We start from the raw sequence: 19,160 nt of genomic DNA on the forward strand, positions 1-19,160 counted from the left end.
AGAACAAGAAATGTAAAGGAAAATGAAAGCTTTTTCAAGTTGGATAAGTAATTCATATGTGGTGACTGTAATATCTCCAAATCTGTTCTCTTGAAAATCTTCATTTCATCATTTATGCTACTTAGAATAGGAGACCATATCATCATACTATAAATGTGTCTATTTGTGAATGAAAATCATGATACCACAAACCAATCCTGTTCAATAACCCTTTCCACAAAATACAATTAATCTAAATATATATGAGTAAGAAGACTCCTTTATTACAGCTTGTGGCCTTACTAGTTGACAGACTAATCAACAAGTTAACTTTGACAGACTTTAAAAACATGTTTACTGTGACCACTACTGCAGTTGAATCTCCTGTAGGATATGAGATATATCATGCATACAGCGTTAAAACATTTATATGACAATTAATGTCTTGTATAAACATTTGAAATCAAAGACTTATTGACTACAGAAGCTGCAAAAGTATCTGTGGGAAAAGGTTTTGGGGGAGTGTCCATGCCCTATTGGCAGATAATCATTCCAACACACTGCATGTCGCATAACCTGATGTGCATTTTAACAATCTTAATACCATGCCTGTCATCATGTACCACCTGTCATACAGCACTTAAATCGATACTTTAAAACAAGGATTAGCTAAATAACTCATTAATGTCATTCCATAAGCCATCACACTCAGTAGGACAAGTTTGTAGAATTTCTAGATAGATTTGATATCTATGATCTGTTGTTATAGGATAAACCTTTTCCTTCTAAGCCCATGCAAAGCACAAGTTATCCCCCTTCACTTTCTTTATTTCAACATGGTAGAGCTCCAGTCCAACAATTAATCAACATTAGATATCACCTCTCTTAATATGATCCTCTTTGACTGCAAAAGTCTTGAAGAACTCTATTAGTGCCCACAAAGTGACTTGGACATCTTCTCTCACAGGCAGTTCACAAAAAGAAATCTTGGTGGCACCTTCCATTATCCAGCTGTGTGCTGGAATTTAACCAATAAGCTGCTAATGCTCGGAGAACAGTGTCCTACTAGTTATGATGGAGTCACACAAATGAGTATTCTAAGATATCTTATGAAGTAACCATCCTCCATACCTAGACAATTGCTATGCATTACAGAAAGAATGAAAGTAGGGAAGGCTCCAGAAGGACAAATCATTTGTCACATATCTATATCAATATTCTAAATAATATAATTTTCAAAAGTCAAAAGCATGTCAAACACATAAAATTTAAAAGCAACTCTCTAGGGATAAGCACAAGTATTGTCAAATGAAGATATAAAGATAAACCAACACAAGCACTTCCACAACATGCAAACAAATTATGTCTGAAAAATACGTAATGGGAATGGGGGCAGAAATATCTAGCATACCCAAGTTGTGAGTATTTCTGAGGCAGCATCGATCCAATTTTATCAGTGAACTACAAAGGCCAACCAATTCTGTGAGCAGCTAAAGTAATTTGCTGCACCATTTAATATGTAAAGGAAACTAAATGTTTTGCACATCTAACCTGAAGAACAGGGCGATAAACTGATGCCGCCAGATAAATCCCTTGATCTGGTAGTACAGCTGTAGTTCCATACCCTTCCTGTTGTACATTTGGACCCCTTCGCCATCCTTGGCCAGCAGCTTAAAGGCAAAAAAAAGGTCATGCAATTAAATTTCAGAAATGTGAAGATTATGACAGAAGTGACAGAACCAACAGCTAATGCAAGAAGGTCTTAAAGATGCTGAAAATAGAGCAAAAAAAAGCAACTGTTAACTGGAGTAAACAACTTTTTACTGAGCTACATAAAATGCTCAGACAATCTGGTTAAAGCCATTCCTATTTATGAAAAAGCCATTCTGAAAATTTGGTAAAAGATATTAAGATTTATCCAGTTGAAACATGCACAATATATGTATTGCAAGAAGGTCCACTAGTTGCCCTTTGGAATGACTAACCATTCTTCTGAACTATTTATAAGTTTGTTCTCTCTTTTTAGCATTACAAGAAGCATTCGAGTTAATGGAAGTCATAACTCATAACATTGTTTGAGGGAGTAACTTAGAATTAGAAAGTGAAACGGCAGTTTAAGATGAGCTCCAACAAGGTGAATACTGTGATACCACTCAAGATTTTGGCGTACTATAGGTTGACTCTTATGTGGGTCAATAATATATATGCCATCAAAAGTGCAGTACCTCTGACTGTAGTTTGAATTTTGGTTTTAGGACCTCAGAGAAGACTCAAAAGTTTCCAGTAGATGGGGTCAATCGGGTGAGAGTGGTAATCTTCTCTTTTGAGATAAAGATCCATCAGAAACAAATTTCTGATTGATCAATTAAAGTAAGGAACTTAGTAAACAACCCCTTGCTTAGACAGAAAGAAAAAGAGAGAAGCCTGTGAAAGATTTAGATGCTGAGCATGTCAATGCAAATTAATCTCTCAGGAAGAGATAGGAAAAGCTGAACAAGGCATTAAATCAGACTACTTCAAAGATATCTTTCAAATGCCTCCAATCAATGCATCATTCGATAAAATTTACTTTATATTCTATAATATAACACATTTCTTTTGTATGAATTAGATCCCAAATAACCTTAATTATCAAGTTCATTGGTATGTTTTTGCATCTCTTGATGCTGATTAACAGAAAGAATCTATGTTATAATCAGTAAGTTTTCACATCTCCTAGTAATGATTGACAGATAGGATCTCTTCAGATGTCCTATCACTCACATTACAAAGCTATTACAATTGGTGCCATCCACTTTACATCCAATTTATGCATAGGTAAGGAATCTCCAAGAAGGCCATTTTCTGTTCCACCAGGCACATTCTATTTTGGATGTCACGAATGGTTTCTAAATATCTTTCTCTGAGATTTGGAACCAGTAGAAACACCCCACTGGCCTTCTGCCTCCCTGCTACCCTTCATGTTTTCTCCTTGTCCTCTCCCTATTTCTTCCTTTAACTTCCCCTCTTGTGTTTCTCCTCCCTCTCTCCCTCACTCCCCCTCATTGTACTTCTTTCCAATTAATAAAAGTATAAAACTTATCTCACTCCCCCTCACTCCCCCTAGCCCACTTTCAATCAGAAAAGAGTATCAAGAAAGCAAGGTCTTAACGACCACTGTATCTCATAGAGAAGAGAAACCTCCTTTCATTAAAAAAGTTACCACAAAAAGACATCATTGCACATGCAAATCTCTGATCTTCAATGGAAAAGAGTTGGCACGTTGCATAAGCTTTTTCTTCCAAAAGTTCAACCGATAAGGCTATATGAAATCAACTGAATTTAAGCAACCAATATTCAGCATCAGTCTTTCTTAGATGAAAACTTCCTCAATGATTAAAGATCCATCAGTTCCCTCTAGTTTCTGGTATAGAACAACAATCATCATCTTTGACTTTACAAGGTTTTGCATTATAAAGTGAATCAAATTCTGATCCTCAAAAATAACTCAGCTGCACTATTGAAAATCATGTGTAGCAACTAGCAACATTTTGCTTTCAACTTGACAGTTTACCAACCATCAGTCTTAATTATAGAAAAGTCACCACCAATATGGAAGTTCCTTTATTTTCTTAAGCCAGCATGAATCTGTATTGAAGATGGAAGCAGCTAACATATTTCTTGCTAAAGGCTTTTTAAGTACTGTGAGATAATTGCTGCAAGTGAACAATGCAGATCATTCACAAGCTGTCCCGGGCTAGTTTTCACTAGCCAGACCATATTCCACTACTTTCTTTTTCTTTTCAATATGATGTTAGTAAGCCTCGAAAAAAGCCTACGTGCCTTAGTACAAAGGGAGCAAAGGCTTCAATTCAGTAAGACTAAAGCTTCTTATCATTTGCTGACAACTAACCAACTAAAATCACTCACTATTAAAGAGCAAGTGAGCTTGCATAGACTCCAGGTAGTGATTAAGAATTCCAGTCAGGTAGAATGACCTAGCTCCATCTTTCGACTTCCAGATATCTCTAGTCACCTATACATCTGTTGAATAATGTTAGTTATTGGCCATGGTCACAGTGATAAGTTAAGTTTGAAAGGGTAGGGATTGGGAGGGCTCCAGTCTATTCAAATTCAACATGCTGTTACTTTTTACTAAATTGACAGACTAGGCACTCGTAAGTCTCTTCATATTCTTCCTTTAAGAGGTTCAGAAGCGTAAAATGACTGAAACCCAATTAAGCATCACTGAGGTAGAGGGAAAAAAAGAATGATACTATAAGAGAGCTGGGTCTTGCCATCTATTCAGGCAACAAACAAATTCAATAAGATAGATAAAGGCCTCTAGTGCATTAGAACGATGACAAACAAATGCTATAGCCGTTCAAACTCGGATTATTATAGATCTATGTATAGTTTTTCAGGCTTGTAACTCATGATTCATAAATCATACCTTCATTTGGCATAGAAACAGCTGCATCTGTAAAGCGAAAAGCAAAAGAAAGGCCTTCAGATCCGTCCCTGTAATAAAACAATAATCAACACTAGAAAAATAATTTGCAAGGAAACGCTAAAGAATAAACTTGATTAGAAAGCAGATGTATAACAAAGGAATCCTGGGGTGTCAAGACATAGTTGCAAATGTGCAATACTACCACCATAAGAGGCGTTTGTCAAAACATCATATGAAAGAGAAATAGGAACTTCTATTGCAAATGAAGACCTCTCTTTTTGAAATCTGGAAACAGTTTTGACTAAAGATTTACAACTACATGTTGGTAATGGACAAACATATAAGGACAAAATTACTAATGCTTAGAAACTAACACACTCCAGAATCCAGATATTTGATCTCATTATCTTACAATTTAAGCTTAATGCAACCTATTTAATCCTATTCATCTTCATCAAAGTGTTTTCCACCATTTTATTTCCTCACCTACCAAGTGAAACTAAAACAAATCAGAATTTTAATTCAAAAAGAAAAAATAACAAAACTTAATTGATTTAAACAAAAATGAATCAACAATTGTCATGCCACAGCCAATGTTGGCAAGTAATCTGCAGGCCATGGAAGTTACCATGTTAAGTGTTGCCACAAAAGACCATGCTCATGCCATAGCAGCAACACAGCCATTGGCATGGTTCAAACTTCAAAGTCTTGAAGAGAGGCAGAGGAAGAGGGAGAAGGACAGACATAAGTCATCATCACCAATCAAAGAGAGAGGGATCCAGAGTGGAGCATCATCAAACAAAGCAAGGGTGAGAGGAGCAAGCATCCGTGAGAGAAGAGCAAGAGAAGGAGAAAAGACATTGCCGACCATAGCAAGAGAGGCACTGATAGTGACAGAAGGATGGTGGAGACACTGCCGAATACTGTATTGGATCCCCTCTCAGAACATATGAGAAATTAGAGAGAACCAAGTGAAAGGAAGTTGTTACCACATCCATTCAGAGAGCCGAATTTCAAGGTAGGAGAGGAGAGTCACTAAAAATAAATTATGCTTCAATCAAATGACCATATTAATATCTTAAGTTGGATTTTCTTACGAGTCTTTAGTGTCCTCTCTGATATGTCTAAGGTTATCAGTTCCCACAACATAACTTGTTTATGTAGTTTGTGTCCCACTTTGAATTACTTTTAGGGCAAAGAGGATAGTACCATTTTCATAATTCTATACATATATCAAAAACACTTACTCTACTCTGATTTACAAATAAGAGAAGTAATGTTTCTTACTTGATGAATGTGTAAAATGACCACGTAAAATTTTGAATCACATTTAAAGGAAATGTAATACCTAGATTAACGATAGCCGTGCTATGGTGGCACATCCAGGAGAAGCGTGAGGTTCAAATGGATAGTAGTGATCCGAAATGGATTCGTTAGAATAGTAAACCTAAAATATTCCATGATGTTTTTATTTATCATGTGACAAACATGATATATCCTGTGGAGTCTATTTTTTTTAACTTCCTATTTTTATTAATTATCATCAATCAACTTTAGTCATTTTCTAAACAAACATAACATGTCATGTGAAGTCCATTTTTTTTAACTTTTTTCTATTTTCATCAATCGTCATCAATTAACTTTAGGTGTCATGAGATGCACTCACAAAATGATATGAATGCATTATAATTATTATTATCGTATCAATCACAGCCACTAGAGCCATAACACCCATATTATAATCTATGTTTATAATCTGCATATGCTTCTGGTGTGCTTGTACGGGTGCCAATCGTTCCTGTGGATGTTTAATATCCATATCATATAATAGAAGAATTGTAAAATTTATATTTATATGAAGACTATGTGAGACGTTACAATGAGCAATACTATCAATGGATGAGATTTTAAAATTATCGATAATATTTAACGCAACATTCTCGTATAATTCTTGTGCTGACAAACAAAGTCTTTGATCCTTCTCGTCATTCTACGATCAACTAGATATTAATTTTAATTATTAAACTATTATTACTTAATATTATGTGTTGAATGATATTACGTGTTCAATCATATTATATGGAGTGTTTAATTACATTATGGAATATTTAATCATTAATACTAGTTTTTTAATAAATGTATTCACTCATATTATGTGTTGAATTTCTATTTGACTATGCTATATTTTTAATAAAATAGGTCATCTATAATAATAATCTAATATAAAGACTCTAATGTAGGTTTTAATATATAAATTCAAACCAGAAACTAAAGAATGATGTGTCGAAGACCCAAAAACTCTCTAAATATCCTAATTTTTTTTTAAAATATATTGAAGGTGTGCTGGCGACACGTCAGAGCGTGTTGATAGTCGCGTGGCATGGGCGTGCCTTCAACACGACCGTCATTGAGCTAGATAACAATGAATGATATCATTGTCAACATTAATATCCTATGACTAAGTTCATCTAAGAGCAACAAAGTTATAAATGTGATTAATGCCAACGTAGCATTAAATACACATTTATCATATACTTCTTAGAAAAAGGGGAAAAAAAGACCACTTAGGTTGCATTCGGTAATGGAAATGCTACGGGTCTTTTACCACCAGCTTATAACCTTGACTGGTTCCAAGATAACTCTAAATAAGAGAAATGATGAAATAACTCCACTTTCTTAGTCTAAATAATTCATCCTAGTATAAAGAAACAAACAATCCTTTTTTCTTTTTTTTAAAATGCAACATTGCTCATTGGCTATTCCTTTCAAAAAATTAAGATGTTTGGAACAACTATAGGATTAAAGTAGTGCGTCAAGCTTATTACTCTTGTATGCCAGCAGATTATTTCTAAAACGCAATACAGTCCAGTTATCCACAGCACCTACAAAATAATTGTTCCTTCACATAATATTACCTTGATTTTCTTCCATAAATTTCATTGTGCCTGAGATTTACAGGTCAATAATTAAAAAGAAAGTGCATCAAATGGTTTAAATAACTTACACAACTTGAGGATTAAGAATATGACACAATATATATTGAACATAAGGGATGAGAGACAATAGACATGTACTATATGTTTGATGAGATATTAACCTCTTTTCCTTCACAGGGGCCTTGTTTGCAAGTCTAGCTGTCTGGACAGCTGCATCTGCAGTAGCAGCTTCTGGAGTTGCTCGTAAGATTTCACATATGAGTTGTTGGCATTCACTCTGTTCACATGGAGAAAGCAAAGAAAATGAAGATGAATTATGGAATATCTCCTTTGCACAAATTTCAGATATGTAATAGTATTCAGCGATTCAGTATGTAGTGAAGACAAGACAAATAAATAACCTCTAGAATGCCATTTAGGATATCTGATCTGCAGTTTACCTGTATAACAGTCAGAGAGAAGGCCATACCGAAGCCTCCATTAACTTGAGAAGATTCAGAATCTGGGTTCCAGCTTAGGTCACCTGTTGTGGACTTTGGTGTGTTTATACTGTCGCTTTGTGAGGCTGACTTTGATTCCAGGAGCTCCCCGACAATAATATGGTTTTCTGGCCATATCGGAGTAACCAGGTAAATCAAGCTGAGCTAGCATATCACCTTTTCCTAGAAAACCAAGACAAATAACACACAGGGAAAAGATTACTCACCAAGAATATGGACAATAGAATCTAATACTGAGCTAAGAAGTTCGCTAGCTGCACATTGTGCTTTTCCCATGGGTGTCATCGCCGGCGAGATGGGACTAACAGCTAGCTGAACTCCCGTAAAGGATGACCCGTTCTTAGTTTTCTGTTTCAACAATTGGTAGCTCTCTGGGAGCCCTTTCAACGAACATATTTCTGAAATAGATGTTTTGGGAGCTTGACCTAGGCGTGATCTTGACATGCTCCGTTCTGCATATGATTTTATCTTTGAAGTAATAATTTCATGGACAGTAGGACGCAGTCGTTGGCTGTCAACATGAGAATAGTTATATTATGGACAGAAAAATCACAAGTATCTGGAAACAGAGTCAATAAATTCATATTCCAATCATTTAGCTGAACAATTTTTTGAGGAGATTATTTTAGACATTCAGATAACAAAACTCAAAATATGAATCAATTATATGATAATAGTAAAAATCCAACTTTCTAAATATTCTATTTTTCGCATGAAAGAGAAGCACAACTATTCCAGAAGACTCGGACAGCATAATTTTTGCAAACATCCAACAAAATTATTCGTCTTTTTTAAGACTTTTACACTTCTTAATTCATAATTGTGAATTTCTCTCAGTGCGAAAATAAAATGTAGATTCGGGAATAGAAACAACCTTGATGCACCACTTTCGGAGTTGCTTAGTTGATGTCTAGTTATTTGTCACTTTGTTAGTTTGGGCTTAGCCTAGTCAGGTCAATGGACCTAGTTATTGTGTTGCTTTGCTATGTTGGGTTGAGTCCTAGTTGCTTGTTTAGCCTTGTAGCTCTTCCTATCTTTAGCTCTCTTTATATACAGCTGTAGAGAAGCAGATATGGGCAGTGAATAATATTATCATCTCTCTCTCTCTCTCTGTCTGTCTGTCTGGCTAAACCCTGGAATGCCCCTCCTCCTTGTGTTGTCAGCCTACCACAAGAATCGAACACCTTTAACAGAGGTGTATCAAGCCTCTACAATAATAGGGTAAGCCTACTTACATCTCCTCTGGAGACCCCAAATAGGGCCTTCTTTTTTTAAAAGCAATTTAAATAAAAAATATACTAATATACTACTAAAAACAAAGTATTTATTCATTAGGTGTCTCCATTGGGATGAGATCTCATCAATTTGCCATATCATTCCCAACCAATCCATCTTCTTACCCTCACCCCTTCTCTCTCCTCTCTCAAAAACGTCTCCTCCCACCTCAAAACAATATCCTCCCTCCTCTCCCAGCTCATGATAATTGAAGAGCACTAATGAGATAGTGAAAGTGGAGGCAGTGTCATCGCTCAAGGGAGGGGGAAGGAGAGGGTTTTGAGGTGGGAGAGAAGGTTTTGAGGCAAGAAGAGAGAGGAGAGGGTGGAGGGAAAGATGGATAAGGGGAACAAGATGATAAGTTAGCATAATGACATAGCAAGTGTTGATGAGATGCTAATAGAAATACCTACATTAATAAATACTTTGATTCTAACATTATATTAGTATATATTTTAATGATGGCCATGCCGACGGCATACCGGCACGTGGCGCGTGCACTGCACACCTCTTAGCAACTTCGTTGCTCGCCGTCGACCTCACAGTCAACCTAGTCTTCGAGCTTACCATCCTTGTTCGCCGTCGACCTCTTCATCACTACTCACTGTCATCTACATCACTCACTAAGCTTGAGGCACTGTTCGCACCCATCGGGTGCCCTAGCCTGAGGAGGAAGAAAGGGTCAGCAGGTCGAGCCGGGTCAGGTTGAATAAAAACTTAGATCTGCAACTTAAGTTTTTATTCAATCCAACCCAACCCACTAACATTTTCTTCCTCCTCAAGCTAGGGCATCCAACAAGTGCAAGCAACGCCTCAAGTTCGAGGGGCGACGAGGACGACAACAAGCTGCGACGATGAGATCGACGGCGAGCAGGAATGATGAGGTCGACGGCGGGTGACGAAAGGTGAAGGTAAGTAGTCTCACTCATCTTTTTCTTTCCTTTCTTGCAACACAACCAATAAATACCGCGACACGTTTCATGCCAATCAATAGTCAGCACAGGCCATACTGCGGCACGTTTCATGAAACCGCTATTAAATCAGGAAAAAGGTCCCAAAAAGGCAAAAGCTTTATGCACTTGGATTACCTCTTTTAGAGTTTATCTGATTCCAAATGAAAGGTGGATAAAGCAAAGAGAAAATATCAAACAGTCCTTACATTAAACTACTACTCAAAATCTAGATGCTCCAACAAAAGTTTTAAGTACCACCTAGAAAAGTGCATGTTGGGCAAAGGGGCAGCATATTCGGCCTGCATGAGATTTCAAAATGGAAATGGGACATCAGAGAGAGAAAGAGAAACAAAAGAATATAACCTGCTTTAGCACCCTCGTCTCACTGAAACTGTTGATACCTCCACTAGCCGCTTTCTCTACTGGCAGCCAAAATTGTTTCAACCACTTGTAACGGCCTCCGCTACCCCAAGCCTAGCAGAGACTTCATAGTTTAATCATATCATTGTTTAAGTGACAATCCATTTAAAAGATTGTCACTCAAAGAGACGGTCAGATAATTCCCATACATTTCTAAACAATTTCAGTCAGGGCACCAGCCACAGGCAAGGGCAATGACAGCAGCAACAAGTAATGCCAATAGAGGTGACAGGTTAGAAGTTTCGCCTCCCTCTCTTTCTCCTCTCTTTTTACCACTCTCCACATGGACCACATCACGATCTTCATTTATATGGGGCTTGTGTTGGGTGGCAAATGCTAGAGGCATTATAATCCTTGTCTCTAATTAACATGAAAGTTACCTACTAAATTCATTCGTATGAATATAAGTTCTCTATTCTTCAAATTGGAAGTACTTCAAGTTCAAAAGATGATTTAAGACATAAATTTAGTTAATTCTACTAGAGCTCCATATACCTTATTCTCTAATCTCTTTTTAGTCCTTTCTGAAAATAGTTCTTTTCAGAGTTTTTACAAATGACAATGACCAGCCTGTCCCGCATACCTACATCCTTGCTCTTTCTTCTCGTGATTCATGTTATCCACAACAAAAGTTTTGGAAAGATTGGAACTCATTTACAGAATTTATTTAACAGGTGACCAAGAAAGAAGCATTACAACCCTATTATGAAATAAGAAACATAAAGTGATAAAACACAAATTAAGAAGAAAGAATACCATATTATGGCACCAGCAGCAGCAACTTTACCAAGCATGCATAAGCATTCTACTAATGTCTGCAAGTACTTAGCACTAAGTGGAGCATCAGTCTTCTTCATTGATTCCTACAGAAATGCATAACAAAAGAAAGTCGGATAATTTCATAAAAGAATTAGATTAGTTCAAAAGTCAGTTAATGAACTTACAAGGAATTCATCAGGTGTAGCATATGAAAGCCAAGAAGGAATTTCACGAGAAACACTTTTAAGATCCTTTATATGCCCCTCACCAGCAGGGCTTCGTGCACCCTCAAAGGTACCACCTTCATGCATCTCCGAGCTACTCTCATCATCATGACCATCAAATGAAGAACTGGAAAGAAATTCAGAATAACGCGAGCGCTGATGGTCTTGGATGAATCGGTAAGAAATAAGATAATACCAGTGCAAGATCAGGAAAGGAACTATAGAAGCAATTTAGATTTTCCTCAGTTAGTCAAAAAAATACTTTTCCTCTTGATGTTCAATATTATCAAGACAATTTAAAACACTGCAAATGACATTTTGAAGATTAAATAATACCTTCTCTTTGCTTTAACAACTACAATTAAAGGTGCTTCTTGCACCTTGAACAAAGGAAGCAAGTAAGTTCCACATGACAGACCACTCAGGGAAAAAATAACCATGTTTTCAGAAAATTCTCTATAAGGAACTAAGAGAAAGAGACATATGTTAATTAACAGCACTTATACTTTATTGATAAGGGAAAAGCCTCAGATCCTGCAACTCATCTAATCTCTTCTGGACAATATGATAACTTAATAGTTTCTTGGTGGTACTGAAAGTTATGAAAGATGATAGCAAGCTAGCAATAGATGCTAAGAATGTTGACATTGTCCATGTGACTAAAAGCACTTAGATTTCATATTATCATCTCTTCGATAAGGATGGTCAAAAGATTTACTCTTAGTAAGTTAGTTCTTCATTGAATTTGGAGGCAAAGTTCGGTTTGCAACAACTCTCAACAACCAGTAGTTGGATATCATTATGGAGATTCTATTTATGTTCAATGATTGTAGTGCCAATAGTACCAGACATATTGATCTTGGTTCGACATAGAACATATTGCCAACACGTGTCATGTCAAGCAGGTGCGTCATTGGCACTCTGAATAATCTTGACATGTCAAAAAAGTTGAAAAACTAGTCTTTAAACCTTTCTAGAGCCTTAAAATAGGTTTTAAGGGCTAATATAAAAGTCCTTCAACAGTAGATGTTAGTGTAACATTATGCAATTAGATTCTAATCTCATCATTTTTCCCATTATTTTCTTCCAAGTGGGGACAAATAACTTGAGGAAAAATAAAATTTCCGTCCAACTTCTAAAACTTGAAGTATAATCTATATAGATTAAACAGCACAATGCAAATAGGTATAAAAATGGATGAAAGAGAACCTAAATTAAGTTTGTTTAAAGTAAGATATGCTTTGTGAGTGCAACTACTTATGTAATGGCTAATTCATAGACAAAATCACTTATATTCGAGTTGTACAATCTAGATACACGTATATAGTCAAGACACTATTTATAGAAGATCAATTGTGCAAAGCAATTGAATATCAATTTAAAGATAAGCTAAATATGTCAAAGTGTTTAAAAGGATGAATAGTACGATGAATAATGTCGATGAACATTACTGATGAATAGTACAGATGAACAGTACCACTCCGCCAATCTGAGAATAGTGAATTTCAGAAGTGGTTTAGTACTTGGATTTTCCTATTCTAATTTACCTAGACTGAACCAGAGTAGAAAAAAGACTAGAGAAAGTGAAACTAGGATTTTGAGCTTTCCTTTTCTAAGTTTCCTAGTCTTAATAGGAGATGGTTCTCCACACCTATAAAAAGGAACTGGTGGCATACAAGAGACAATTCAAGAAGCTTCAAATTTATCATCTACGAGTTTTTGATACCCTCATGGAGCATACTTTCTACCAAAGTATGAGAAGAGCTACTACAATTAGCCGAGTGCTTGGAATTCATGATAAAAGAGGTCTTTCATGAACTTTTGGTTAAGCTCAGTATTTCCCCTTATGTTAAAAAGTAGTCAGCATTCTACAAGCAACTTGTCAAGTTTACAAAGCTTTGCTTCTTGTAGTCAGCCCTCCATGTCTCCCTTCATTTGCTTGCCTCCTTCCAGCCCATCATGCCTACTGACGTTAAGCTAACCACCAGCAGCGACAGCCGAAAGGTGAGCTGAAGGCGCAGGAGGCCCAGAATTCATGCCTCAGACTGTGCCATTGGAGGAGTACTCTCATGCATTGCCTTCACACATGGAGTCAAACCATGTTTGTTGGGGTCACAATTCGTGATCAAGACAGAGAAAGTGGCTCTAGACGAAGCAGCTGAATCATTGCATCATCAACCTAGTTGAACTGAAAAACTAGGAGCTGAATCGTTGCATCATCAACCTAGTTGAACTGAAAAACTAGGATCTGAATCGTTGCATCATCAACCTAGTTGAACTGAAAAACTAGGAGCTGAATCGTTGCATCATCAACCTAGTACAACACTTGTTCTAAGAGATTGATCCACATCTCGGCTGTGAACCAAATGGACACAGGAATAGTTCTTCGTATAGGACATGTGAAAGAGGTTTACTTAAACACTCAAGCATCAATGTGTTGGGATGGGATGTACGTAAATCTTGATTCTGTCTTAATGAAAAAATTGATCTGGTCCGGGCGGATTTGTAGTTTTTTTCTGATCATAGTATTTGTCTTGTTTTCCTTTTCCTACTTGTATTTGGTTTTCCTAGTCCTACTAGGATTAGCGTTTTCTAGTTCTAGTATTCGATTTTCACTTTCGATTTCCAACTTGGTTTTAATTTTGACTTTCCATATCTATTTAAATCATAGCCGATCCCGATCCATGGCCTAAACCAGTCCAGTGACTGGTTTCGGGCAGGTATCGACCGGATCGGCCGATCCCGCCCGATACAGGCTCTCCCTCTCTCTTCTTTCACTCCATCTCTCTTCTCTCACAGGTGCCCCATCTCTCTCATTTCTCTCTACTTTTCCTCTAGTGTCTCCCTCTCTCTTCTTCTTCCTCTCTTTCTTTTCTTCAATCTCATTCTTTGTCTGTCTCTCTCTCCTTCAATCTTTGCTGCAGTAACTGAGAGTGAGAAAGAAATGAGAGAGAGAAAGAAATGAGAGAGAGAAAGAAATGAGAGAGAGAGAGAGTGGAGAGTGAGAGAGAGAGAGGAAGAGATTGAGAGGGAAAGAAAAGAAATGAAAAAAAAAAATTAGAGAAAAAAGAACTACCTTGCAATAGTAAGAGAGAGGGAGGAAGAGAGATATTGAGAGAGAAAAAGAGAGAGAAAGAGGAGGGAGAGAAAAGAAATAAAAAAAATAACATTTGCCTTGTGGCAATAAAAGAGAGAGAGAGAGAGAGAGAGAGAAGGTAGAGAGAAGAAAAGAAAGAAAATTAGAAAAAAAATAAATCTGCCTTGACAATAATAGAGAAAAGGAGGAAAAAAGAGAGAATTCGGTATTTATCAAAGTTTTGAATAAATTATTATATTTTTAGTTTTTAGACTTCATATGTAAATAATTTTTATTTTCTTATCATTTTCTAAATTTGTAGAAATTTTCTCATATTTTTAAATAATATTTAAAATTTATATGATTAAAAAATAGTCTGATCCGATACAGGCGACCGATACAACCGATACGTATCATTTTTTGAATTGTCAATCTTGATCCCGATATTGAGTTTTGGAATCTTGATTTAAACCTAGTCAAACTAGAAATCATATCTTCCCTAAAATTTCATCTCTTATCCCTACAACCATGCTCATGTCCATTAAAAGTATACGAGGGAGTATCAAAATACCCCCCTGGTATCAGTGTCAATAATTCACTAGCATGATATGTATCATTCAACGCCAATAGGCATAGCAATTTATATTTGTGTTGACTATCAAATCTTTGAACCCCTTAAAATTTGCCATATAACTGCATGCCCCAAGTATACATACTATTATCATGATGGGCACAACAATCCATGTTTGTGTTGACTATCAGATCTTTTGAACCCTTAAAATTTGCAGTAGTAACTGCACACCCAAGTACACATACTATTATCATGATGATATGTTACTTCGAGGTATAGAAAGTTGTTCAGGTAGCACATCTTTTAGATTTTATGGTACCAAGAAATAAAATAACACCAATTATATGCAGAGACTGAGCAAAGTAGTTACAAGCCATACCCATCGTCAAGAGAACCAGTCCTATAATATCCATCTGATGATGCAGGCCCACCAAAGCGATTATCAACTCTCAATGATCTAGTCCTCCTAGATAGAGGTTGTGTACTGCTTACAGAGTATGCAGGGGCAGCAGCAATTGGTACATCATCCCCCTCTAGCATGGCAAAGGTAGTTGAGCTGTAGAAAGTCATAAGCTTGGGGCAATATCACCAATGATAGTAACTATAATTCACATATAGAAGAGTGACGAGATCTACAGTGATCATTTAACAAAGCTTATTGAGGAAACAAAGACACTAGGCAGTTAACAGCAGTTAAACACAAAAGAGTTACTCAGAATGCATGCGTATCGTTGTAATCTGTAAGCATGTATCTTTTTTGTGATATGTTGTGCTCAAATATTTAAAGAACATGAAATATAGGTTTAAATCCTGGCAAACAATATCCTATTACAATTTAAGAAACCATACCTGTATTCACCCTTATTATAAAGATGACTATGTAGCTCTTCCAAAATCTTATAGAACAGTATCCCACGCAACTTTGTTAGCTCCGATCGAACATCTTGAAGAGCACCAACCTTAAAATTATACTAGCATGTGAATGACAATTATCTGATTCCAGAGCAAAATATAATAGAATTTACAAAAATAGTATACAAAAGAAATACAAAATTATCAAATGATGAAAGAAACAAATATGCCGCCGCAAGGTTCAGCATTAAGTCTTTGTTTTTATTGGTTATAGACGACTTAACTAACAGATATTAAAAATAGTTTCCATCAGAATATGATAATATTGTTTCAATCAATCTACGTTAGATTTACAGAGAAGAAAATTAATATCTAAAGTTTCCAAATAAGTTAGCTTAAAAATGATAATTTAGAATGCAGTTTTAGTAATTGAGGCACCAAAGAAGTAATCAAGGTTGTGATGTAGGAATTAATGCTCTATTGAATGCAATTTGGGTTCTTCATATTCAATTCAATCGAACTGGTGATGCAATTAGCTCAATTGGATTCAACATTGGTTCAATTGAGTCGCTTCGTATCAACCCAGTTTCATTTTATTTTGATTTTGTTCAATTTTGATCTAGTATGAGACTGAGTGTTACTGTAGACTCATGATTAATCATCAAGAGCATTAACAGCAGCATTACCATCATAATCTAAGCATTCAGCAATTCAATTAGACCAAAACAGGAAGTTAATGAGCCTACAGAGAAATAGCAAAGATAATACAAACCAGCTGTGAATTTCATTTTTCATGTTTCTACATTTGTCTAAACTCTAAATGTATCTATTTGTCCACATATTTAGACAAACAGGTCTTGTGCTTCCCGGCATGCAGCGAACTTGCCATGATGACCTTATACTAGGATAGCTGGACTATCAACCGACTATCTCCTTCCACCCTCACACATTGATTGGTATAGGTATCTAACTGTATTAAGCCAACAATAACTTATTCACTTCGGAAACACTTTCCAAGCTCACAAACTACTCAAATAAAGTGTGAAAGAGAAGAAAAAGGCTAGGTCTACAAGATTTTTGAAGAGGAGCTTAGGATGAGTTTTAATCAATACAAAAACCAGAAATAAGTTGCCACAGATCACAAGTGTTTTCATTCTTTTGACTAGAAGAATAGAAACTAATAAATCTATCGTCCATGTACTAAAGAGAAATTTGAGAAATTTTGAACTAAAATTTCAGGTAAGATAAGGAAATTAAACTTTCGCTAACTTTTCAGCCAAACCTTTCGAAATCAAAAGGTGCTAGGCTTAACGAAGTGAAACAATTTTATTGAAGATAGTGTTGATCCATCCCTTAAATTGATCATTTTTCAATGTCCTCTAATTGAAGTGAAATTTCTGATCAAATTACAAAAGATAAAAAAGAAATTCTCAACCAAAATACAGAAAAAAAAATCCAAACCAAGACATTCAAGTAAATTGGTGACTACTGAAGAGCTGCAGATATCCGTTTATCGTTGGATGATAGGTATATAGAAAGGGAAAAAAAAAGCAATAATATGAATCTACATTTTCGTTTTACGAAACATATATTTATTTGATGTATTTCATAATTCATCATCAGGACATGCATTGAAAACCTTTTGCAAATGTATATCAAACAATCCTAAATAGTGCTACATAAGTTTGTATCATCCCATGTAAATTTTGATTTTCCAGAGATCTAGAGAATAGAGATTAGACTAAAGTTAACAAAGAATTTCCTGTTATTATTTAAGTATTATACTATTAACATTACACCAAGCACACGAGAATTCTTCAGAAATGTCTTACAGAAGTTCTAACAGCATAATAAAGTACCATATTAGCAATCCTTTTACCTCTAATTCTTCTTTCTCAGTTCTATTTTTAAGAATAGGATCATGTGTTGTAAACCTAAGTTCTAACACAATCTGGGTAGGCATACTTCCTACTCTGCTTTTTATAGTTTACGTGGCATACCAACTCTGCTTTGCTGTCTGTTATTTTCTGCATATGTTTACTAGAAACAAAGTGTTTAAAAAATGGACCAAAAGTTTACTGATGACAGATCTATAGTGTTAACTGTTTAACTGTAGTGTGATTTGTTTCCAAAGCATGAAAAGAAATAATGTTAATCTAATATTTTACTTCATGAGGTGACAATTGCAACCTTCAAGTTATCAGATCTGTGGCATATGCTTCAAATTACAGCAAACACTGTAAACTTGTAAGATGTGCGAACATATCTCAAGGTAATCTCCATAAATTTGTACAAAGTCAATTAGAAAAATAAATTCCTATTTGTGTTTTAAGATATTGAACCAAGACATAGTTTTGGCATAATTTTTATGTCATCTGTTTAATAATTTCGGCAGTCTTAAAAGAAATATAAAGAAACAAGCCTAACTTAAGTCTTAGACTAACACATTTTGAAATCTTGATGCCAAGAAATTGATTGTTCAGGACCAACCGCTTGAAGGCCTTCTCGCTCTAACATCAACATTGACTGAACATGCAATTGAACTGCGGCATAAAATTGTTTTTCTGCAATCAGCTTCTCAATGCGAGCAGGCACCTGTTAGGAAATGTGAAGTTAGAGACAATCCTACATGTAATATCACATTATTGTATTCAGTTTGAAATTTTGAATTAATGAAAAACATGTATGAAATGTCCCAAGTGCTAGATGATAGCATGGATAACGGACATGTTTTTGGAACTAATAGAGGAACATTAAAATGTTTTTCTTGAATAATAGGAACATAATTTATTCATTCTGTTTTATTAGGTATGACCTCCATGTAGAGCTACATCTGCTATTATAGCAAACCATGAGAGAAAATGTGCAAATGTGCAACCCGGAAGAATGAAGAGCTGAATTACCATGTCGTTTCTGTGACTGACAAATGTTTGACACCAGCCCTCATCAAACACTCTTGGGAGATGTGTATGATGCTCGATAGAGGTATATGATAATTTAAAAATAAACTTCAGACACACTATGGACATGGAAATTAGTAGGCATGGATTATTGGCCAGGTTTCAATATGATTAGTAGCTCAACTAGTAAGAAAGATTGATTGACTAAAATTAACAAATCCGAAGCACATAACTATTAAGGATTTTTTTGCATGCATACCCTTAAAAAAATCTCTTATTTGCT

At 35.8% G+C, this 19,160-nt stretch overlaps 1 protein-coding gene across 1 annotated transcript in view; it reads right to left on the minus strand.

Moving 5' to 3' along the window:
* Positions 1–19,160, minus strand: part of LOC140799813 (exocyst complex component SEC8) — a 50,645-nt gene that overhangs the window by 23,993 nt on the left and 7,492 nt on the right. The window contains exons 5-15 of the mRNA XM_073154284.1: positions 18,468–18,572; positions 15,975–16,084; positions 15,505–15,681; positions 11,440–11,605; positions 11,252–11,358; positions 8,054–8,358; positions 7,788–7,954; positions 7,509–7,624; positions 4,412–4,479; positions 1,531–1,649; positions 1,391–1,440 (exon numbers count right to left, since the gene is read on the minus strand). Coding sequence (XP_073010385.1) covers positions 1,391–1,440; positions 1,531–1,649; positions 4,412–4,479; positions 7,509–7,624; positions 7,788–7,954; positions 8,054–8,358; positions 11,252–11,358; positions 11,440–11,605; positions 15,505–15,681; positions 15,975–16,084; positions 18,468–18,572 — 1,490 coding nt within the window. The remainder of the gene's footprint in view (positions 1–1,390; positions 1,441–1,530; positions 1,650–4,411; positions 4,480–7,508; positions 7,625–7,787; positions 7,955–8,053; positions 8,359–11,251; positions 11,359–11,439; positions 11,606–15,504; positions 15,682–15,974; positions 16,085–18,467; positions 18,573–19,160) is intronic.

This window comes from Typha latifolia, chromosome 13 (assembly GCF_019914945.1).
Source record: "Typha latifolia isolate L0001 chromosome 13, TyphaL0001v2, whole genome shotgun sequence".
Taxonomy (NCBI): Eukaryota; Viridiplantae; Streptophyta; class Magnoliopsida; order Poales; family Typhaceae; genus Typha; species Typha latifolia.